This window comes from Alnus glutinosa, chromosome 8 (genome assembly GCF_958979055.1).
Source record: "Alnus glutinosa chromosome 8, dhAlnGlut1.1, whole genome shotgun sequence".
NCBI lineage: Eukaryota > Viridiplantae > Streptophyta > Magnoliopsida > Fagales > Betulaceae > Alnus > Alnus glutinosa.
This window is the reverse complement of record NC_084893.1, coordinates 19479298-19505075: the sequence shown is the minus strand read 5'-3', so window position 1 is coordinate 19505075 and position 25778 is coordinate 19479298. Positions and strand designations below refer to the sequence as shown.

General features: G+C 35.0%; 1 protein-coding gene across 1 annotated transcript; it reads right to left on the bottom strand.

The window, feature by feature from the left end:
• Window positions 1-1589: 1589 nt before the first annotated feature.
• On the bottom strand, window positions 1590-7390 carry LOC133875941 (BES1/BZR1 homolog protein 4-like). Its single transcript, XM_062314222.1, has 3 exons — window positions 6830-7390; window positions 2154-2911; window positions 1590-2076 (listed from the first exon to the last, which is right to left on the bottom strand). Exons 1-3 carry the CDS (start codon window positions 7043-7045, stop codon window positions 2073-2075), a joined length of 978 nt encoding a protein of 325 aa, XP_062170206.1. The 5' UTR covers window positions 7046-7390; the 3' UTR covers window positions 1590-2072.
• Between the last annotated feature and the right edge of the window lie 18388 nt (window positions 7391-25778).

The following is a 25778-nucleotide window of genomic DNA, read 5'->3' as shown; positions in this document are numbered from 1 at the left end:
TTGAGAGCAAGTAAGACAACTCCCAAGAGCCTCTCCTGCTTTTCGGACGCAAATGAACTTATTCATTTCCCTATAGTCAAGCAGTTTCACACCTTATTCTAATATTCTCTATTTCTTCAAGCAAAACAATAAGACAGAACCAGGAGTGGTCATACTAGAGTCAGGTTATGCTGGGACGTGGTAGCCCTTTCATGGTGAGGACTCCTAGCATCAGCCGTGGGAAGGGACGGCGTATTCAGGTATATTGAGAGGGGATATCAGATAAGGGTCTTGCTCTTGCAATATCACTAAGTCGCTGCCAACACTTGGATCAAACGCCTGAAGTTATTAATTTTTACCACATGATTGATTTGGAGTGTCAAGATGAGACAAATGTACCATCGCCTAAGTCCTCCAAGTCTCCGACAATGAGGACGATCATGCTTGACATATCTCAGTTTCTCTATTATAAGTTCTTAAACTTCATGCTTATAGACTTGATAAATTTTACGTAGCATTTTAATACATTCAGGTTATCTTGTTTGTACATATTGAATACAAGTTATTGCAATGATGTGATCGAGTGCACTATTTTGTTCTTTGTTTTTGTGAATTGCTATATTATGTAAAAGGTTTCTTGAAGTAACATCTATAAAAATTGAATACATGTGATTTATTTTGCTTCCTTGCGAGATAATTTATAATATACGTTTACGTATTTTCATTCTTATTCCTAAATTTTTATTTCGTTTCTTAAATTAAATGTAGAATTCTATTAGAATAACTCAAAACTTTTTTTTTTAAACTACTTTGTATATTATCTATTACTTTTTAAACATAATCACATGACACAATTTTAATTTGTAAAAACCCACGCATGACACATGTTATATGCTAGTTTTCATAAAAAAGAAAAATAAAGAAAAGCTCTATTAAGATTTCAAGTATGTCAAGTATAAATGAAATGAAATAAAACCTTTTAGGATAAATACAAGGACCAAGAAGAGACAATGAGACGTGCTTTTAGCATTGCTCTAACACTCCTTGGCAATACCTTATTAGCACCAGATACGTTTATCCGGTTGTTTGAATCAAGATTGAAGGTACATAACCAAGTATATGTCACGACGTGAGTCCCTCATGTGCCGCCCCGTCATCTTTTTTACATTTAGGAAGAGTAAAATGATCTTCCTTTTTTTTTTTTGTACTCGATCTGCCTCTCCTTTGTCAGAACCTACTTTTTGTCTATAGAAAATTATACGTGAATTTTTATTTTTTTATTTTTTTCATTTTTTTTAAAAGAAAAGAAAAGAAAAATTCTAATTTCCCCTCCCCATCTGATTTGTCCAGATTTTTTTTTTAAAAAAAAAAAATGAAAAAAAGTTTTAGGAGATAAGAAAGTACACCATTGTTTAATTGTTTTGGTGATAAGAAAGTAGAACGGGCATTCAAAGAGATAACCTGGAAGCCTTTCATATGATTAGAATTCAAGCAGGAAGAAATCATTATTGGTTTGGCCCACAGCCATTTTCTTTGTCTAAAAAGTGCTTCCTTCTTTATTGACGAATTTTATTGGCAACAGTAGTAGCACCTGTGTATCTATCTCTCACTCGTAAAGTAACAAATAAAGATGGATTGAAATAATAGCCTTAAAGAGGAAGTGGACTGAATAACATGCAGAGCACATTATCATGTCAAAAGCATCTACAAAAGGACAAGGTAGAAGTGTTCTCCACCCAAATTTTCACAAAAGGTTTGGCCATTTGAGTTACAGTAAAGGAGCCTTTAGTCCTTGAGCATTACTTCCAACATGCAAACCAAATAAATGGCAGCTCACCCATACATGTATATCAGTCCTTTCAATAAAATTAGCTTAAATAGAGAAAAGGGTTGTAAAAACACCCCACACCTTGAAGAACTAACTATATATAACTTACAAACAAATAAAATCTGAAAATAGAAAAAGAAAAGATGAAATAAATAGACCTACTGGTTGTGTTCATCTCAATCTCGATCTTGTTTTGTTACTCTTTTTCTTAAACAGCTCAGAGTTTATACAAAGTTACCACTGATTCTTGCACTTGTGCAATCATTTACCTGCAATATAACATGGTTCAAGTAAGTAATGAAAGGATTCAGACTATCTGTTTTATCACATGTTCATAGAAACACACCTGGTCCTCGAGCTCCCCAGAGTGAGCTCTAGATCATCTGATCCACACTCTTCATGAATCCTTTCTCCTTCCCATGCCTTCACTAGCCCTGCTGTGTTGCTTCCAAATGCAAACTCATCCGAAACTGCTTCAGACATTGGAATGTCAGCGGTGTGATCAGAGCCTGCTGCAATGGCAGGAGAGCATGTCCCACTTTGTCCAGGAGTCCACATGCGAGATCCACCACCAGCTAAAGCCTCTTCCTTGAACCCAAAAGGGTTTGAAGAGACAAGGGTGAATGTTGGAGAAGTTGGCCCACCCTGCGGGATTCGAATGCCAGCAAACCATTCTGGATCAGGAACAATTTGGCGTCCAGGGCTTGGTGGGGTAGAAGATGGAAGGAAGGAGTAGTTCTGCCCACCCCAGCCTGGACGGGCAGCCTGGTCATCCCAATCAGTTTTGAATCTGGGTGTGCGAGCGGTTGGGGAGCTTAATGGAGGGGTGACAGGAGCACTAATTGAACCACCATGCATATAGAGATGAGGGTACTTGGAAGAGGAGGCTAATGATGACGCGGATGAGAGATTTTTGAGCCATGGGATGAGGGAACTGCCATCAGAATTCAAATTAGCGGCATAAGAGGAAGAAGCTGGGCTTGGGAAGGAAGAGGAGCCAGGACTAGGGTTGTATGAAGCACAGGGACTTGGTTGGTAAGATGAGCATGGGCTTGCTGCAGCAGATCCACCGATCACATCCATTCGTTCAATGGGCTTGCATCCCTACATGTAATTGGAAATGATTAGTGGCAATAAAGCATACAAAAGTGTTGAAGGATAACCACAAATTTGACTGGCATTTCACATGAAACCACGACAGAATTACACTACAAGAAATCAGATTGCTTCTACAAAAGGGCAAAAGAACCATGCCACTTTTATACAAATATGATTGTGCAATGTAAAAAGGAATAATCCTATTCCAAAAATTTCTCATCATCGTAACAAGATGCCATCTTGGGCATTGGGACTCTGTTGCAGGTCCTATGGTCGAAGGATCATGTCCAAAGTTCCTATTCCACCATTTGCAATGCATATTTCAAGACTATCCACGCCAATTCCATTCATGTCTTCCCGAGGTTTTTGACCTCACCTTCTTTTGCATCTTCAATTTCTAATGACTAAAATTTCCTCATCTTAAGGTATCAGAATTTTCACTTCTCAGCTTCTTATCTCATCTACTCTTGTAGAACTAGCATGCTTTTATTGTCAAGTCATTGCCTTAACTATGCATACCTCATTAATAGTGGTACTCTAAAATTCTGCTCTACATTGTTTGGAGTGCGAGTCTCACTAAAGCTAAGTCTCAAGACAATAATTTCCTCAGCCTCGCCCAAATTATCATGTTAAGCCTGCAAAAGGGTTCATTCTGATCCATGTGGTTCAGTTACTTTAGCCTTACTAAGATTTGATCACTACAACGGTTATTAATAAATAGGGAAATGCAAAATCATCACAAGATTTTTAAATTTTCGATCTAGAATTTTTATAAATACAAAACCTCAATGCAAACAATATGACATGCGAAAGAAAGTCCAAGTTCCTAGATGACGCTAGGTGATTGTGGCCACACATTAGTGTTAGGGAGTTTCATATTTACAACTCTGAGAAGCATTGGAGTGTGATCTGTGAATTGCACCTGAATAGACACAATGCTTCCAAGTAAAAACTAATTGCTTTCATATTTATCTAAGAGTGATCCAATATTACCATAAAAATTACACGAGATTAGTAATGATGACTAATAGGCAAATTACCATCAATTGTTTGGTATAAGTGGGTACAAAACAGATCATATGATTATTAGTTCTCTCTCTCTCTGTCTCTCTCTCTCTCTCTCTCTCTCTCTAATATTGGGTCCATGATTCAGGTCATGATCTCATTTGTAGAGACAGAGGTACAAACAACTTCATTATCATTGGCAATCCATAAGAATTAAGAAAGCATATGCGAGTTATTGTCCTAGTTTCCTAAAGCACCGTGGTCAACCATGAAATTAACAGTTCACGTGAGATATCAGTGCTAACCTCTGCTGTGTTAACTCACTTCACTTTCCTAAGTGACATAAATTTAAAAGTTACGTCCTCTCTTTGTCAATAAATTAAAAGGAAAATGCTCTATATAAGTAACTTCCAACACCCAGAAGAAATTAACTCTGAACTTCATTAAAGGAGGATTCATTAGTTAAAGTCGCAAGAATAAATCGCAATAAATAATGAAACTGCCAAAAACTACAACAAAAGTAGAAACCATCACGGGAACTTCAGGGAAAGGCATGACCAAAGTAGAATACTGAGCACATGCTAGAAAAGGTCTGCTTCTGCTGCAATTCAAAAAGCAGAGGTTGCCCCAGCAAAATATAGCAAAGAGAAAAATTCAGACTACAAAACTACCCACTGCCCCACTCTAGATGGAATGGGATCCGGTGCAATATAGGTTGCTATAGATTTTTTGTGAACCGTTCATTTTATCCAAATTATATTAGCAATGCAATAAAAAAGAAAAAGAAATTGCAAGGTGGCCTTGGGTGTTTACTAGGTAGCCAAGCCACCCTAAGGGGGTGGTTCAGCCACTTCCAACCGGTTGTTTGTGGTGGTAGTGTAAGAACTAATAATCTAGAAAAGAGATGCGAATAGGAAAGAAAAATACAATTAAGGTAGTTCGGCCTATGACCTACAAGCTACATCCACACGTCAAAGTCTTTTTTTTGCTACATAATTCCTTTATAAAGAAAGAGCCAGAACGTTACAAGTCTTATCTACTTCTACATTAACAACAATAAATCTAATTTATCATTTTATAACTCTTGTCTTTTGAGTGCTTATAACTCGTTTCTTGAATGTTCTTGTCACTCTTGTTTCTTGAGTTCTTGTAACTCTTGTCTTAATACGCCCCCACAAACACAACGGTAAATCACAAATGTTGAGGTTTAATCTTGAACATCAAATGAATAGAAAAAAAAAAAAAGGAGGGGTTTCTATGACCGAAACTTGGACTTTGACCAGCATCAGCTACTACTTCTACTATGGCCTGAAGTAGAACATTGGTTTCTATGACCGAAACTTGGACTTTGACCAGCATCAACTACTATGGCCGGAATTTGAACATCGGCAACTTTGGCCGGAAGCAGCTACTATGGCCAGAATTGGTAGAGGAAACAATGGCAATGTTGCATGTCATCTTGGCAAAGAGAGAGGCTCACGTGGGTGTGGAAAGAGAAATAGCTCGGGCACAAGATGAGAAAATGTGTAAAGATGAGAGAACCCAAGAAAAAATAAAAATTGGCACACGATAGATATTTGTGGCCATTTTGATTTTAGTTATGATTGAAGATGAAAAATGATGAGTGAACAAAAAAAAATGGCAAATGATTGAATATTGGCATTAACCTATAACTCTGATACCATGTAAGAACTAATAATATAGGAAAGGGATGAGAATAAGAAAGAGAGACATAATTAAGATAATTAGGCCTATGACCTACCAGCTACATCCACACATCAAAACATTTTCTTGACGACATTCCTTTAATTATTTTATTGTATACAAGATTCTATTTATAGAAAACGAGCATAAACGTTACAAGTCTCATCTACTTCTACACTAATAATAATAAATCTAATTTATTATCTTGTAATTTTTGTCTCTTGAATGCTTATAATTATTGTCTTTTGAAAGTTTTTGTAAGTCCATCTCTTAAGTTCTTGTAATTCTTGTCTTAATAGGTATCAGTCACCCCAAACCCATTATGGGTGGTGCAATCACCTCCAAACCACCTGTTAGGGTGACCGGTACACCCAACAGCCACCACTTTGAAAGAAAAAAAAATTGTTGACTGTCCATTTAAAATGAACGTCCAGATGAAGTCTATTTCACGGTCCACAATGTACAGGATCTCGGTCCACTTGACTTTCCAGACCCAAGTGGGAACTTTACAACGTCATTTACTACGAAAACCGAAAGGGCATATTCGTCTCCTCGAGATCTATGCAGTTGGTCTGATTATGAGTCACCAAAAGCTCAAAAAGAAGCTGAGAGAATCCATGGCGCTCCACGCGTAAAAGTGATTATAAAGAAATAAAGGGCAAAAAACTACTGTCTTGCCCACTGCTAAAATGCGCCACTGACACCAGCGTAGTTTAGTATTGCCAGTTCATATTTGCTAAGGTACGCCGCCGGATCCGCGTGTGTTAGCCAGCAGCACGAAACGTGAGCGCTGGGTCGACGGCTTCGCGTCTGCTAACATTCGCCACGGATGGCATCATGGTGGTGCAATGTAGCAGGAGTCGGGGTCTATGGACCCCGACTCGACTCCTAGCGCTAAGGTGCGCCAACAGAAGCAGTACACGTTAGCACAAATCATTGAGAGAGAAAAAAGGATTCGTTCAAGTTCACCCGTTTCATGGTGCCTTACTGCCTTATGATCCGAAAACACAAGCAAGGAAAACATGATCCCAAAAGCTCAAGGTTACGTGAAAATTCAACTGAAATGGGAGTTAAATCACCATCGTTTATAGAAACTGAATTTAAACATTTAATTAATATTCTAACAATATGATCGTTTGAATTCATCCTTCCATTTCTATCCCAGCATGCAGAATACAAGCAAAACGAGTATGAGAAGCAAGCAGTTGATAGTACCTTACGATACGTGGTGCCGTCGGGTTCGACGGACCAGCCGGCCTCGTTACAGAGGGCCTTGAGGACCTCGTTGTTGTCGCAGTGCTTTGGGAGCTTGAAGTTTCCGTACATTCTCAGCCCCGCGAAGATCTTCGCCGCTATTGCCCTCCGCCTCCTCTCCCTCTTCTTGTTGTTATCCCTCTCCTTCCACGTCGGCAGCCTACTCCCCGACGTCATCTTCCTCCTGTATTCTCTTCACTGCAACTGATTTCGCAACAGATCAAGGGTGTTAACTCTAAGCTCAGATTGAGTGGGAATTAGATCAAAACGATCTCAACTGATGAATCTCAGCACTGAGAGCCAGATTCAGAGAACGAATCGGAGACTGGTTGAGTGATCCGATCGGATCTATGCGAGGAGACGGCGGAGCTGACAGCGTTGGGGTCGGAGACCGGGTCGGGTCGGACTACGAGCTGGCCGGAAACCGCCCGCCGAATCGGAAGTCGTCTTGATGAAACCCGGGAAAAAAAAAAATCAAGGATTGGCGTGTAAATGATGGGAAGGATTTTCGGAGATGGTGGGCTAAATGGGTTCAGTGGGTTCATGGCCCTAAATGTTTACTTGATTTACCACTTTGCCACTACGTGAGAGATACTAGACAATCAAGGATATTCTAAAATTATTTGCCAAAATTATAAATTATTCAGATAAGTGATTGTAAGAGACTACTTATAGAATTTATTTCATTGAATATGTAGTTAGACAATCTAATTTTTGTTTAATCAAGTAAATCAAATTTCTCACAATCACCTGCCCAAATCATCTAAACTTGATGCAAATAATTAAAATGTATAATAGATAGATTTAAAAGTAAACTTCCTACAAACAAATTCGACTTATATGTGTCTTTTAGCACTTGAAAGGTACATTTTTTAATTACAAGCGTTTCTCACATATTTTTTAATAACTTAAAAGACACGTGTCACTTTCACTCATTGGCTTGTAATAATTTTCTACAAATATAATAATGCCCTCAAATTCAATTAAGTTTGGTTAATTTACTAACATGATATTTTCATTAAAAAACAAATGTTAGATTTACAAATTTTCTTACAATTTATATGATCGGAAGATATTCAAAAAAAAAAAAAAGTGACAAATGTAGCTCTAATCTGACACACATCAGCTAACTATAACTTATCACATGCTATTAAAAAAATATGTGATTCTAACTTGTGTCTAATTGTAATTAATTTCTTTTATTTCATTAGTGTGCGGGTAAATTAATGTCATATTTAAAACATCACATTTAAAAGTAAAATTTGATGTATGATTCTGGATGAAAACTATAACGTGAGAGAATATAAGTGACAACCGCGTAAGAGAATCTTCCTGAGAACCTGATGGATGAGAGTTGGACCTTTAAGAACGTTGAAATGTGTTTCACGTAAAATGTTTTCTATATTTTTTTTGGTGTGGGGGTGTGTTTGAAAATTTTGGTCAATCCAACCGTTTTTTTGGTCAACTGTAAAACTTTCCTTATATTTTGTAAAATAATTTACTTTATATATATATATATATATAAATTTTCTCTTCAAATCCTCTCTTTTGTTAACACCCATATTATGGGTAGAGCCGGCTCTTACTCGAAGAAGGCCCGCAGTTTACTGTAGTATGGATAAAAAAAATAAATAAATGAGAAACTTTATTTAAATTTTTATTTTGTAATCGCCTCAAAACTCTTAATTTAATATATCGTATTTTAAAAAATTTGCATTGTTATCCCTACTGTTAGAGTTCAAGGTTAAATCAGACGATAAAAGGATAAAATAACCCTTATACCTCTGTCAAATTTACAAAATTACCTTAATTAAATAATTTATTTTTTTAAAAAAAAAAAAAAAAATTAGCCATGCAACAAATTGTTATTTTTATTGAATGCGACTATTTTGACATGTATTTGGATCAATTGTGAGATGTATTTGGATTTGAATTATGTATTTGGATTTCAATTATGTAATAGGTAAGCAAGTAGACTGTCGTTGTGAAGAAGTACGCATTTTGGACCTTGTATTTGGATTGTGCAGTTTAATATAAAAAAATTTGTATTAAGGATTTTCTTGTGCCAATGAGGTTAATATTAAAAAAATAATAATAAATTATTTATTCTGGACGGTTTGGGACTAGACGATTTGGGCCAAACCGTCTGGAATTCCGGACGGTGTGGTCCAAACAGTCCAGAACCCGAATTCCCGACCCAAATTTATGGACGGTTTTAAATCGTCCAGAATAAACCGTCTGGACTTTATTCTAGACGGTTTTTACCATTTCTGGACGGTTTGAAACCGTCCGAAAATTGCAAATTTTTTGTAATGAAACCCACAGCGGGTCACAAGCCGTAGGTCACCAAACCCACGGCAAGTCACAATTGAGACACAATGTGACCCGTGACCTAGTCATGGGTCACAAGGTACATACCCATTGTGGGTCACAAGGAGGTGTGAGGGAATGCCTCAGAAATGATCCTTGCCATTATCCCAATACCACTTCCAACATCAACCAGTGAACCTAAACCCGCAAAGATGGGCTTGTAGTCCTCAACGACCAAGCTCATATGTTGGGAATGACTGGCCATTGCTTCATTTAAAATGAAATTATATTCTGCAGGGTTTCGGTTGCGGTAGTTCGATATATCTGTTCCATGCACTTACTCAAAGTGTGTGATGTAATGCCCTCAAAATTACATAATTAAATTTATTTAATTTGGAGTGTTACTGATAAATGTTGAATGTTACACATTCAAGCCCCTTAATTCACATATGTTAATCTCTTAATTTTTTTATAATTTGATGTTTTGTGTTGTTTTTGTGTTTTCTTGTATTTTACAGGTTTTGGAATAAAAGCACTCAAAATCCATCAAATTCTAATATTAGAACAAAGTCTGCAAGAATAGTGAAGTTGGCAAACTCACTTTTGGAAAGATCCAACTTCAAACCAATTTTGAATTTAAGGAAAGAGAAGTCAACAAAATCTGTTATTTTTTGAAAGAATCAAGAATGAGCACGTCTCTGTATTTTAATCATAATTTTCTTCTCAAGTATCGGATTACAATGAAATTAACGGCGTTGGAAAGCTAATACAAAAAGAAACAAATATATGTATGAAATATATTTTTCTTAGTTTGGACATTTACTATGTCAAAATTGCCCAGCAATAAATGACCACAAATCTAGACGAATTTGAAATCATTTTCCTTATTGGATTGGATTTTCAGTCTCCTACTAAGACTAGGAGGCTAACCTATGATTTTCCTAAGATTTCTAGAACTTCTAGGGTTCTCTTAATCCCTATAAATAAGCCTCTAAATATTGAAGAAAGAGAGATTGCTACCAAGAGCAAATTCAGTAAAATACTTCTTAAAGGCTTGAAGAGTTGAAGGGGAATAATCATGGCAGGAGGCCATCTCAGCAGCGTCATGAGTGGCTAAAACCCTTAATAGGGTATTGATGTAGTCCTATCCAAGTACAATAGTTTGATTGTATCTTAATTTAGAGAATTTTAGTTTATGCATGTTGATTGTAGAAGTATGAGAATTGCTACAATTTGATATTATTCTTAATATTTTAATGCAATTGTTCTTAAATTCAAAATCAATATTGGTGAAATTCTTATTTTGTCTTAGAAAGCTTTTTACATTTATTGAACTCAAATCATTCTTATTTTCTGTCATTTTGAGAATGATAATTATACAACGGGTTTAATTGACATATAATCAAGATGATTAGATAGGTCATACCTAGGGAACACGGATTGTGCTACACCCTAGTTTAGTGTAATTTAGGTAGACGGTCCGTGCCAACCGAAGATGGGTTATACTATTCCATTGATTGTATGTATCCTATTAAAGAATTAAATAATCCATACCAAGGGAAAACGGGTCGTACCGCATCTTAACGGTTAGATGGACAGTCCGTGTCAACCAAAGATGGATTATACTTATTATTTTATAAGATAATTTCTTGTTTATTTATAACATGTATAGAATGAATTTCTCTGATTAAATATGATTAACCATTAATGTGCGGATAGCGATGAAGTCAATACTCTACTCTCTCTCTCTCTCTCTCTCTTATATTTCAATTCTCTTTTGCATTTATTTTATGCACCTTAGTCAACAACAAAATCAACAATATTTTCTTAAGCTATTTTTAATCTTCATAAACTTGATAACAACACCCCTGCAATCCTTGAGGTTTGACACCCTCTCTATAGCCTTATCTTACAGGGATTCGTTCTATTGCGAGTAGTAATTTATTATTGATATAATTTTACTTTAAAAATACAACATCAATTACTATAGAGCCTTCAAACTAATTAACTGGTAATTAGTTGAATTCACTACACAACACTAATTTATCGAGTATACTATAGTAGAAAGTGAAAATAAATTATCTAAGACCAACTAACATATAAGCTTAAACAACATTATGTATTATCAATATAGACTCCATGCTTCTAAACAAACATTACTATAACGTTAATAACAAACTTCTAACTAAGCAAACCTAAAAATGCAAGCCATTCGCTTGGCATTTTCATCCTAGTAAATTTCTCACTCTACAGCCTAGCAACCAACTAAACTACAAAACACTTAGGTGTTCCACAGGTTGAAAAAGTAACTATGTAACCACGACCTAGTAAGTCAATTGTTATAAAACTTGTTTATGCAATGAGCCTAGAGTAACAGTTTGTCATCTTCTTAGATCATGCATGGGTTTTTCACAAAAATGATAAGTGTTTTCTTTGTTATGGTCTACTCGGGCCTTTAATTCTTTCCCACTCAGGTTGGCGCTGTTTTGAATGACCTATATTACAATACCGGTACCCCGGATATTGCCGCATACCGTCATGTACTAGCAGCCTGATTGAATCCAACCTTGGATGGCCCGATTGTACTATTAAAATAAAATCATATGTAGTTCGAATGGGCTCAATAATTAACCCCGCCACTATTCCAGCCTCCTACCACAAAATGCTCATCACCTAAAAACAAAAGTAAAACTAAATGATAGAAAATGCTCAATAAGTAAATCCTCAACCATAAAAGAATTTGGTTAAATCCATTTTCTTTAAAAACCTTTTAATTAAAATATTTTCTTCTTGAAATCATTTCAAAGCATATTTATCACATATTACAATTTAAATGGAGATATAATTTTATTTTCTTAATAAATCAATTTTCAGTAAAGCTATAATAAAGCACGTTCCTCTTATTTAGAACATGTAAATATATTTGTTTATAACTAATTTCCTCATAATAAGGCTCATGTACCAATTACACCCTGCGCACGAGGGTTACGTGGTCCTTGCGACAATGGCAGCGCTTGTGGTTGCAGACTTGCTCGTCCGCTAATTAATTAAGGTGCACTTAGCGTGCCTGTTGATGGAATGCCATCTTCTAGCAAAGCCTCCTTCAGTAGTTGTGCCTCCATCCTAACATCGATACCGAGCCGTGTTTTCTCTTAATTCTCTTGGGCCAAAATTATCTTCTCCACACACGTGCCCTCATCTTATGAACTTTTCTCATTCTTTTTACTTCTCTTGGTGTATCTTAGTGCAATTTGTAGAAAGGGTTTTCCAACTTGTTAATTATCATAATCGTCACTAGAAATATTGCTTTCTCAATTTGGAGACTTTCCCAAAATATAGTAAATAAGAAATCATTTCATATATCATAACATTCTAAAACAAATATGTTCTCAAAAGATAGCTTGCCATAGACAACTTTTCATTTTAGAAAGAAAACTGCTTTAGAAACATTTCATGTAGGCACGATCAATTAATAATATATGAATATAACAAATATTCGCACATACATATATAAGGCGTTAAAAACAATGAAGGAAATAACATATATGATATGAAATAACCTTAAAAGAGGCAAGGAATCTACTTACGTCTTGATCGTCGATGCCTTATAGATAGGTTTACCAACCTTATTGGTAATGCTATGAAGTCTCCATGTTCGGAGCTTAATTCCTTGCGGTTCTGACTTTGTTTTTGATTGTGCTCACAACGTTATTGTTGTTGGCCTTGCTATGTGTGAATGGTGCCATCAAAATCGGATCCACATGCATTAGGACTAAGCTAAGAAATACTTCCCTTACACTTTGACTTAACTAAGAGACTGGCTCTACTAGGGCAGAATGTGGCTTCCCATTTCTCCATTAAGTCTAACCTAATGCTCTAGCTCGTAGAACATTATAACTTTTGCTCTAATACCATTACTGTAACGGTATAGAGAAAAGCGCTAGCTAGCCACATCTGCACTATCACTCCAAAAGAAGTAATCAATTTAGAGTTTTCTTAGATTCTCTTATAAAGTCCAGTTTCACCTAGTAACTAGGAAATGTGGGACTTAGTACTTATGACTATCTTTATAAACGACCCATTATATCTGGGCTACTCGATACCCATCTTCCCAATGTGGGTCATGGGTGTTACAATATAGATAGCTAAATATATGTTTATACAAATGAGACTGAACTTGAAACAACTTAGTCATTCTCTGGTTATGAATGAGATCCACCTTTCAGAACTTCTTGTACATCTCGCAGCAGCAGCATTAATCTTCTTATACAAATGGTTGTAGTGTAGACATGAGTCAAAACCGAATTCCTTTTGCAGTTTAGGTAGTATAGTTTCTCTTTTTGTTTTTTTTGAACGGTTCTTTCCAGTACATTTTTGATTTGGGTTTTGATTTTCATATCCAAATCTTCAACAATGGCAGATGAGAGGAATTCAGTTGCTCGAGGGAAAACTTAGCCTTTCAAACCAAGATTTGGAAAGGTCCGACCGGGTTGAGCCAAAAGACCTACTTGCCCAAGGCTATCATGCGAGCCACGATGAACCTGTGCCTAGCAGAGGCAAGGATGGAGGTTGAGGCTGTGATGTTTGGCGCCATCGATGAGCTCTTGGCAAAGACTGGAGTGAAGGGTAAGGATATAGGGAACGTGACCCACGGCCGTGGGTCACTAAACCCACAGGGACTGCAATATATATATATATATATATATATATATATATATATATATATGGGTATTTTGAGAATTTTCACGGCATTATTTATAAAAAATTCTAATGAAGGGATGATACTGCAAATGTTTTAAAGTTGGATATACTAAACTGAGAATTTTTTAATGTTTGAAATTGATTGCAAAATTAATGAAAATTTAGGGGGGTTAAGAGATTCCCAGTGATTTATGTAAATTTCTAGGCAAAATGGCTAACTAAATCCACTTTTGCTAATTTAGCTAACCACTTTTAAAAACCTCAATCTAACCGTTTATTTAAATTTTCTCTACTTTATTAAAATAATCTTTTTTTAGATTTGTTATTCAACCAAAAGAAGACAAAAAAAGCAATCTTCTTCTTCAATCTAAGACGAAAACCCATCGCCCACAATTCTACTTCTTGAATTTTTTTCTACTTTCCCTTTCTTTCCAAGCCGTTTCTTAGCAACCAAGTAGCACAAAGAAACGAAAATCACAAATCGCAAACACCCACTGGATTAATTGCAGAGAAGACGGCAACTTGGCCAAAATCAGACAAAATCGCAAACACCCACTGGACCAAAATCAGAAGGACAGGCAAACACTCGTTATCTTCCTCCAAAATTACATAGAAGATGGCGAGCATGTTTGGCAACCATCTCTCATCTCCAACTCTTTTTTTTTTTTTTTTTTACTTCTCCCAAAAAAGTCAAATTCAAAACGCTAACATTTTTTCACTTTTTATATCACATCAATTATTTTTTATTTCTATTCAAATAATAAAAAAAAAAAACCCACTACAAAACAAAACTTTTTCACTTTTCTATAAACATACTTCCAAACTTTTTAATATTTTATATCACATCAATCACTTTTTACTACCATTCAAACAAAAATTCCACAACACAACCATTTATCAAACACACCCGCCATCATTATCTTTTGGGAGAGTTGGGCAATTACAAAGAGAGAGATAGAGAGAAACTATAGTGATTGTTGGGAGAGGAAGAGACCGGTGTGTTGAAAAGAATATAATGATGTTGGCCTTGCGAGAGAGAGAGAGAGAGAGAGAGAGAGAGAGAGAGAGAGAGGTGTTGAAAAGAAGAGAAGATATAAATTTTTGAATTGTAAAAACTGATTGATGTGATATAAAGTGTAAAAAGGTTTGGAATTGTGTTTATAGAAAAGTGAAAAAAAAAAAAAAAAAAAAAAAAATTGTTTTGTAGTGGTTTTTATTTTATTTAAATAGTAAAAAAATATATTGACGTGATAAAAAAAGTGAAAAAAAAAAAAGAAAAAAAAAAAAGAAAGGGAGATGAGAGTGTTGCCAAACACACTCATTGTATAGTGTCATGCCACATGGTGACACTGTACATGAATGGCTTTTGAATTCTGGCTTACATAAACCGATGGATGTGTTTTCTAGTGTTATTATTAGCCATCCTAGGCAAAAGCTGTAGATACCTAATTCACTGGGACTGCTCTAAGTGGAGTCCCCCCAACGAGAAAAAAAAAAAAAAAAAAAAAAAAAAAAAAAAGGGCAGATTTGTAAAAGAAAAATAGTCCCTAATTTTCACAACACTTTGGCAAAAGAAAAAATAAAAAGAGGTGAATTATCTTTCTTTAGAAAGATTCAAACTACCACACCAACAAAAAAAAAAAAGAAGTGATTTTTCTCTCCCTTTGCCAAACTCTAGAACCCCCACATAGAAAAACCAACTATTACATGCCTAGGAACACACAAATTTTTTCAAAAAAAAAAAAATTGCATTATCTCTCCTTCCGAAGGCTTTAGAACTCCCATACAGAAAAATTAATCCTCAAAGCCAATAACACAAATATTATTTAAGAGAAAAAAAAAAAAAAACACGTCCATATCGTATTCTTTGAACAATCTCTCTCCAGCAAATTAAAAAAAACACTTCCTAAAATTTGTTGCAATTTCCTCTGACAGCCACGAAGTAGGAGGCGCATGGCTTTGCTACGAGTTCGCCCGCTTAACTACCAGCCAGCTCCCGCCTCCTACCTCTCCACCTCTCCCTTCGGCCATCAGCAATATCTCGCACCATAATGGGGTGATAGATTGCTACACTTTTCTTTTTTTAGATCTATGAGGTGATGGTTGTCCTACCATTTTAGATCTTTGGCAATCTCTCGCACTGTAAGGCCTTTTACTTTTCTTTTTTTTTTTCTTTTTTTCTTTTTCATTTATTTATTGATCTGAGAGTATGAGACGATGGTCGTTATATTTCTTGATAATCATACAATCAAGGGTACTGTAAAATAAGTCGATCTTAAGCAAGTACTCCTTGTTAGATTTTGAGTCGTTTTTTTTTTTTTTTTGCTTGAGCTCAACTTGCCAGGGTGGGATCCCTGTACGAGCTCAAGCTCGATTTCAAGCATTTTGGCCAATCTCAAACTTGAGTGCTTGGCTCAAGTAGGACTATTTAATTTAATGATCAAAGCAAAAAAATAAAAAATAAACAAATTTTATTAATGATAATTTTACCAAATTTAATAAAAATATTATTAAATAAACTTACAAATCAAATTAATACAATTACCATCAAATAAAAGAAAAAGCAAGGCAAAATATGGGACCACGATCAAGCATCTTGAGTCACTTGTGACTAATGTATAAACTTATTGCGATGCCATGTAGGAAAAGCTTTTAGAGGCAAAAAAAGGCACCTTTAGAAAAAGAAGAAGCGGGAAGATATGATCGTTTTGTAACGTCAATAATAAATACTACTCGCAATAGCACAAATCATTGGAGGATATGTTTTATAGAGAGGGTGTCGAACCTCAAGGATTAAGTTGGTTGTGTTTATCAAGTCTTAATAAAACTTTCTCTAACTTAACTCCACATAAAAATGATTTGTGATTTTTGTGTTGAAACTAAGTGCTGAAAAAAAAAAATGAAATGCAACTAAATGAGAGTAGAGGATAGTGAATTGATTTCACCACTAACCTCGTAACAATGACTATCATATTTAACAAGGAAAATTCATTCTATGCATGATATTGCATGTGTGTGTTTGTCAAGCACAGAACAATATTGTCAAGAAAACATCATCATAAAAAAAAAACATAACCCATCTTTTATTAGCACGGATCGTTTACCTACATTACACTAAACTATAGTGTAGTACGATCTGTCTACCCTAAGCATGGATTATCAAATATCTTAACTTAGTTACAAATAATCAAAGAATAAGCATAACTCATCTTTGGTTAGTACAAATCATCTACCTACATTATACTAAATTAGGGTATAGTACGATTTATCTTCCTTAGGCATGGGAATTCTCATGATTGCATGTCAAAGAAAACCATTGCATAACCATCATTCTCATAATCACATAAAATGAAAATAATTTGAGTTCTAAGATAAAAAAAACTCTCTAAGACAAGATAAATATTTCATCAAGATTGCATATAATCATTAAAACCAATTACAAGAGTTGCAATCCTCTAAGCTATGCAACTATCATGCATATGCAGAAATCCCAAAGAGAAAATACAATTTAAGTCATTAATACTTGGAAATGGTTATATCAAAACCTTATGAGGAGTTTAGCTACTCATGGAGGTGCTGGAATTGACTTTTGTTGAATAGAAATCCATCCAAGAGCTGCTGTGCATGATTTCTTGCTAAGAGAGGCTAAAAAAACACTAAGAAAAAAAAAAAAAAAATCAAGACTCTCTCCCTCTATCTCTCTCTTCAAATTGTACATTAATCCTATATTTAAAGGCAAATGAGCTTTCCTCCTCCTAAAGAAAGGCATCTTTCTGCTCTATTTCCGCACTGCAAAAGGTCTAGATGCCTTTCTGCAACTGTTTTTATTCTTTTCTTCTTCTTCTTTTTTATTTATTTATTTTTTATGAATTTCTGCAGCAGTTCTACATTTCGGGGCCACAAAATTCAATTGATCTCATGTCGACTGCACTCAAGCTCAAATGTGCTCAAGCCCTTTTGCCTTGGTAGAAAACTTGTTGCCCTTTTTAAGCTCAAAACTGATGGCCTACTTGTCTTTTTCCTTAGAAATCTGAAAATGCTTAAAACGCAAAAATAACATAAAATATTATATTACAAAGAAGCTAAGGAGTTAACAAATGTGAATTAAGGAGGTTGAATATGCAACATTCAACGCTTATCACGGGAGAGAGAGAGAGAGAGAGAGAGAGAGAGAGAGAGAGAGAGAGAGCACTGGCCATAAAAATGAAGCTTGGTTTGATCTGTTCATCCCTAGTTTCATCTGGTAGGGGTGAGGTCGTCAGAGGTGGCGGTGGTAGAATGAAGGAGAAGATAGAGAAGAAAATGGGAAGCATGCCTTGAATTCGTGCGTGAGAAGTGAGAATTGAGATATGAAGTTTTTTTTTTTTTTTTTTTTGGGAAGGATTTTGAAATAAGAAATTTGAAAGTTTTCCCCCCACGCGTGTGTAGCTGAAAATCTGCCACGTGTAATCGTGACTGTTGAAAACAATTACTTATTTCTTCATTTAATTTAATTCGTTAGATCATATCAGTGAGAGTGAGCTCATGACCACGCAAAACACCATAAAAAAATCTATTGTAAAACATGCATTACAGCTGTAAAACACTTTTAAAAATGGACGATTAAGATTTCACACAAATAATCGGACGACAGAAATTTTCCTCAAAAAATGCATTGTTAATACGTTGGCTGTTAGGTTTTGGTCTACATGCGTTGATAAATCAAGTGATAGTAAGGATTTAATCGTTTTTCCAATTTGTGCGTGTGTAGATAAAATCGGCCTCATGCGAGATCCTAACTATTGATTATAATTTGATACTTCATGATTTAATATAATTTGCTTGATCAAATAATTAGTAATGAGCTCATGGCCATGAAAACACCTTATAACTCTCGCATGTAAAGATACATTAAAAGAAAAAGAAAAAGAAAAAGAAAAAAAAAAAAAAAAAAAAAGATATATATTTTTTTGAATAAAGGCAATAATTTTCTTTGAAGTTTGCCTAAATTACAAATCGTTCTTTACAGTATAAAAAATAATTCAGAGAACTTCAGGGTAGGCAAAAATAACAATTTAGTCCCTGTAGTCAAATTCCGTCAAAACACTTGACACTCTCAATAAAAAAAATAAATAAATAAATAAATAAATAAAAAAATTACTAAAAATATAGGGAAATGCAAAATCGGTCCATGTGGTTGGCCTAAATTACAAATCACTATCTGTCATATCAAAGTAAATCAGAGGTCTCTGTGGTATGCCAAAAAAATAAATTAGTCCCTAGAGTCAAATTCAGTTAAAACATTTGACGGATTCCGTTAGGTGCCACGCTAGTGCCAATAAAATGGCGACACGTATCACTCTTAATAATATATATATATATATATAACAGGAAAAAAAAAAAAGAATTTTATTTTTATTTTTTTTTATAAATGCATATTTTTAATATATCTATATATTTTTAGTAAGATTGACATATGTCATTATTTTAATGGTTCCGATGTGAACACTAATGGAATTCATCAAGTGTTTTGATCGAATTTTATTGCAAGTACTAAATTATTTTTTTGGCCTACCCTAAAGACAGCTGAATTATTTTTTATTCTGCAGGGAGCGATTTGTAATTTAGGCAAACTACATGGACTAATTTTGCATTTATTTTTTTTTAAAAAAAAAAAATGGTTTTTTTTTTTTTTTTACTTTTTTATTTTAGTTTTTAAGAGAATAAAGATATTACAGGAATATAATGAAAAAGTGATTTTTTTTTTTTTGGCACATCTTGCTAGTTTGATGCATCACTTTAGTACACTTGTTACTTTATAGGGCTATTTAAAAAATGGTTGTTAATTTATAAGCAGGGACGGAGTCAAAAGCTTTATGGACAAGGATTAGGGGTCAAAAAATTTTGTTGGTAGGAGCCAGTAGCCAAAAAAAAAAAAAATTTGTACCTTACAATTTTCTTTTTTCACCTAATTCTTTTTTTCTTTTCTGGAAGGGCCATGGCTTATTCCGCCTCCCCCCCCCCCCCCCCCCCCCAAATTAAACATAAAAGTTCTACTTTTAGCCTATTAGCCCCTTCTCAACAAATTATGTTGGCCCTACGGCCCTTACCCAATAAAAATTTTGACCCTATTCACTAAATTTTTTTGGCTTTACCCAATTAAACATAAAAGCCGGCCAAACAAAAATCTCTCTACTACAATCCACAAGCATAAAAAAAAAAAATTGAGAAAAAAGTTTGAAAAAATGGACCTCATGGTCCTCACCTAACCTCGTCTGTCATTGATCTCATTTGTGGACTATGATTTCCACCCGCGGTTGTAGGCAAACTACTTCCGCTTCTTTTTATCTCTGTTGCTGACGGGGGTGGCCAATTGGACGGATCTCTCGTCTCGGAGACTTGGGCAGTCAGATTATAACTTTGTAAGTTTTCAAAACCTTAACTTCAATGTATTTTTTTTTTTCATTTTTTCCATTCATTATAAGCCATAACTCATAAGGTGAAGAAGAAAACGCGAACTGGGGAGGACTAGGGAATTGCTTAGGAAAAAAAAAAAAAAAAAATGGAACTGGCTGAACTTGAGTTTGGAACTGGAAATGTTTGGAACTGGCTCGGTCTGAACCGTCCCTGAGAGGAAGATTGGAGCTGGAAAATTGGAAATCTGGAAGAGTCTAGAGTAGAGACTAGGGGTGTACAATTGGTTGCGGTAGCGGTTATTTGCTCATAACCGCTACCGCAACCGAGTCCCCGGTTATTCATATTTTAACAATCACAACCGTAACCGGCCTACCGGTTGCGGTTTTTACCAATCGCCGATTATTCGGTTATTTTAAATCGGTTATTAACCGAATAACCAGTTTTATTTTATTATTGATTTTTTCAATTTTTTTTTTTTTAAAAAAAATAATAATAATAAAAAAATAAAAAAAATCTAATATTTAGCTGGGTAACCGTAAGTAAAAATCCAATTTTTGGATGGGTAAGTTTGTAAGCCTGTTTTCCAGTTCCAACTTTCTAGTTTATAATCAATCAGGAGTTCTAGTGCTACAGAATAACATATACATATGTACCATAATCCCAAGATCATCCTACATTAGTTTTGAGCTCTGGAATACATGCAAAATACCTTGTCTGTCATCAATTTTTTGTTGATTACGCTACTAGCTAGTTGCGTACTCCATCTCTCATTTATATGCTATTCTTCTGAGCTGTATAGTCTGAAAGATTGATTACACAAAAGTATTCAAATAGACTTGGGTCGATCCATAACTTCGTCTCTTTTATGTAAATCGATCCATCCAGGCTTGGTTATATTAATGTGCTATGTTTGCCGGTACCAAAATAAAAATTCTCCATCGAAACAGTTTCCACTTATGAATCTTGCTTTCTCCGATATTCCAGGATAGGAAATAAAGAACATTATGATCATTAGATCTATATATATATAGCCGGTTTTTTAAACTACAATAACCGGTAACCGCAATCGGGTACCCGGTTATCCGGTTGCGGTTATTTTCGGTTTCCCGATTTTTTCGGTTAACGGTTGTTGCCGGTTATTAGTGGTTATCGGTTAATAACCGCACCACTTGCACACCCCTAGTAAAGACAAGAGAAAAAGAGGAGAAATAAAGAGGAGAAAATAGGAAAAAAATTCAACATCATTGAAAGAAAGTGAATACAATAATAAATAAAGTATAGAAGAGTCCATCACCACTGACTCGTCACTCATGAATACATTATACACAAGTCTTGTTCACTGACTCGTGAATCTTGAGAACAGTGAGAGTGATTGTGTGGATGGTAATTTGTATTGTTGATAATAATATTTAAAGTAGTATTTGAAATTTGAGAAAGTTTTAACTTTTTAAAAAAACGCGTGAAAGTGGAATCATTGTCAATTTATCATACTGTGATTTATGAGTGAGTTTTGTCTCTTTGAATTATGATATTTGTGAATGATGACTTAAAAGTTGGGGGTTGAGAAAGTGGTCCAAGTAGAGTTAATGGGTTAATTAAAAAAAGAAAAAAAAAATAGGTGAGGGTGAGGATTATTAAATAGCTTAAATAGTTTATTCAGTGATTATTATTATTATTTTTTTAAAAAAAAAAAAATGAATCAGAAATTTTATAAATTCAGGACATTACAAAGATCTTTCCAGAGACTTTTGGATAAGAAACTGGGGCAAGTGTCAAACCAAACTTGATTTAGATTATGTGTAATAGCCAACCGGGCTAAAGTATGGGTTGGGGTATTCTCTTCTCTGCACACACAAAGAACCCTTCATTCCAGGAAAGATGCTAGCAGAAACAGGGCTTCACTCAGTAAGGAGCTATACTTCATTGGCCATCCTCCTTCTTTCCTTAGTGTTGATACTACCCCCAGAGAGTCACCGTCTACGATAACATTCTAATAACCCATCTCCCTGCAAAATTGGACCCCCTCGCCGAGTAGCAAACGCCTCCGCTGTGACCGGATCAATAATATATGGATGAGTCATGCACAGAGCCAATCGGACATTCCCTGAGTGTTCCCAAACTACAAGACCCACTAGCATCAGCTTGCTTTCCCAATCAACGACGGCGTCCCAGTTCACCTTGAGGTACCCCGGGGCCGGAGGAGACCACCGAGAATCATGGGCAATGGGTTCCTGCACAGTGGATTGAAGTTTTGATTGGGCTTCCTTATATGACGCCAGGGCCTCAATGGCACTTTTCACCAAACACTTGGGGGATGAGATAAATCCCCCAAAAATAGTGTTGTTCCTTCGAAACCAAAGCCGCTAGGCCTCAATATTGAATGTCTTGTTGACGATTTTTTTTATTACTATTTTTTTTAGTTTTTACTTTACAATAGTATAAGATTTTGATTTTGGAAATTGTTGATTTAATCTGATTTTTACGACATAGAACAATAATTAATTCGCAACACAAAAGCAGTGCAAAACGACTCAATGCAAGTCGCACTTTTTGAGCTTAGTTTTCTAAGCTCAATTCCTAATATAAGTGGTATTGTAATTTGGATATTATGATTATTAAATATTGAGAAAATTGGTTATTATAGTTTATAAGTCTAAACAATTAATTTGAGAAGTTAACACGTGAAAGCTATTATATTCTATTGTTCTTTATATGAGTTTGTTAATTGCTAACTTACAAATATTTTTTCTTACTTTTCTAAAGACTCCAATATAACCATGTAAATTTATTTGTAGATGATGGGAAAGCCAAATACAATACTTGACTTTTTCAAAATAAAACATGCACAAAATTCAAATGCCAATGTTGGTGATGCATCATTGCCGACTTCTGATATCGTAGTTTCTGAAAATTCTTCTAAAAAATCTTGAAGAGTTGACATCAATGAATTTGATATTAGTTCATTGGAGTTTGATCCTGGATTGCGTCATCAGATATGAAAGTATAATGTTAATCAACAGGATGAAATTCGACGAGCTTAGATTAAAGCTGGTTCGTACCAATATATCCTCCTAAGGTAACCAAAATCTGGAGATAAAAATCATCTTCACAGCCTTCAACCTTTGTGGTTCAATCTATTTCCTTCATGGCTTAAATATTCACCCGATAAAGATGCAGCATTTTGTTAATCATGCTTTCTCTTTAATAAGCCATCTGGGCATCGTACACAATGTGTATTCACTATAGATGGATTCAAGAATTGGAAGAAAGTTAGAGATGGAAAACATTGTGCTTTTTTCAATCATATAGGAAAATATCCTAATTCATTTTAGAGAATTGCTGAGAGGTCATAAGATGACTTGATGAACCAGTCTCAACACATACAAAATGTGTATGAAAATTTCACTTCTGAACAAATTGCAAACAATCAACTTCAATTAAAAGCCTCAATTGATATTGTTCGAGAGCTTCCATTTCAAGGTGTTGCTTTTAGAGGTTGGGATGAAAGTTTGGATTCAACGAATCGCAGAAATTTTCTTGAAATATTGAATTTGATGGTTTCATATAATGAACAAATTGCTGAAGTGATAGTTAAAGCTCCAAAAAATGCCTCTTACACATCACCAATGATACTAAAATAAATTTTACATATTTTTTCAACCAAAGTGAATGAGGCAATTCGCAAAGAAATTGGTAATGTAAAGTTTTGCATAATTGTTGATGAAGCTTGTGATGAGTCAATGAATGAGCAAATGGCTATAGTTTTAAGATTTGTCAACAAAGATGGTTTTGTGCGGAAACCTTTTTTGGGCTTGTTCATGTCTATAATACTATGGCATTAGCCCTACAAAATGGTTTATATTTTGTATTGTCTCAACATAAGTTAGCTACTGAAAATATTCGAGGGCAAGGATATGACGACGCAAGTAACATGCGAGGTGGGTGAAATGGGTTGCAACCTTTGGTTTCAAATGATTGTCCATATGCCTAGTACATTCATTGTTTTGCACATCATTTGCAATTGGCATTAGTGGCGGCATCAAAAGAAGTTATTTATGTTCATCAATTTTTTACTAATTTGAGTTCTATTGTCAATATTGTTTGTGCCTCATGCAATCATTTGGTTTCAAATGAGTGTCCATATGCCTACTACATTCATTGTTTCGCACATCGTTTGCAATTGGCATCGGCATCAAAAGAAGTTACTTATGTTCATAAATTTTTACTAATTTGAGTTCTATTGTCAATATTGTTTGTGCCTCATGCAATCGATTTGAAGAATTGCGGATTGCCCAAATTGTTGAAATTGCTTACCTGATTGAAATCGATGAGATTGAGAGTGAAAGGGGACTTAATCAAATTAGTACTTTACAATGGGCTGGAGATACTCGTTGGAGTTCTCACTTGAGATCAATTTCTAGCTTGATCAAAAAATTTAGTCCAACTTGTGAAGTTATTCTTAAAAACATTGAAGTGGGAACTACTTCTTCCCAACGAGTAGAAGCAGATTTAGTTCATCAGGTAATGACTTCATTTGAATTTGTCTTCATCTTGCATCTTATGAAAGAAACGATGCAGATCACTAGTCATCTATATCAAGAATTGCAATCAAAATCTCAAGACATTTTAAATGTCATGCATCTTGTTTCATCCACTAAAGCATATATCCAATAACATAGAGATGATAAATGAAATGATTTACTTACCAATGTGAAGTTATTTGCAAGAAATGCAACCTAGATGTCCTGGATAAAAATGATCGTTATGTTGAGAGACGAGGTCGAGCTCGCCATCAACAAGCCGACTTTACAATTGAGCAACATTATCGAGTGGATTTTTTTGTGCCACAATATATTCTCAATTGCAAGAATTAAATCACCGATTTAATGAGCATGCGGTGGAGTTACTTATTCTCGGCTCGACTCTTGATCCTCGAGCCACACACGAGTCTTTTAATATTGATGATATTTGTGAGTTGGTAAACAAGTTTTATCTGCAAGGCTTTACTGATCTTGAAAATGAACAGTTGGAAATAGAACCAAACCATTATAAACATAATGTAGTTCAACATTCGAGTTTCCAAGCACTGTCAAATATTTTTGAATGGTGCCAATGGTTGGTTATATAGTACCAGAAAATCAACTATCTTACAACTTGTTTTTCGAGTTATTGTCCTTGTGGTTACTCTTCCCGTTTCTACCGCAACTACAGAACGAGCATTTTCAGCCACAAATATTGTCAAAACTAGGCTTCACAACAAAATTGAAAATGAGTTTTTGACGGATTCTCTAATGGTGTAAATCGAAATAGAAGTTGCTGTAACAATTAGCATAGATTCAATCATAGATGATTTTCGGAATTCAAAAAAACAATGGGTTCCATTTTGATAGGTGTTTTGGCTGAAATTTGATGTATTATGAAACACTTATTTTGTATATTTTCTTCTCTTTTTTACAACCTACATATAAGAGTGACATATGTCCTTTAAACATATGAGAAGCAT

Coding starts and splice junctions, on each gene's coding strand:
- LOC133875941 (XM_062314222.1), bottom strand. CDS start 7,045: ATGACGTCGGGGAGTAGGCTGCCGACGTGGAAGGAGAGGGATAACAAC. Junction 2,912..6,829: donor ACGGCACCACGTATCGTAAG/GTACTATCAACT, acceptor AATTACATGTAG/GGATGCAAGCCCATTGAACG.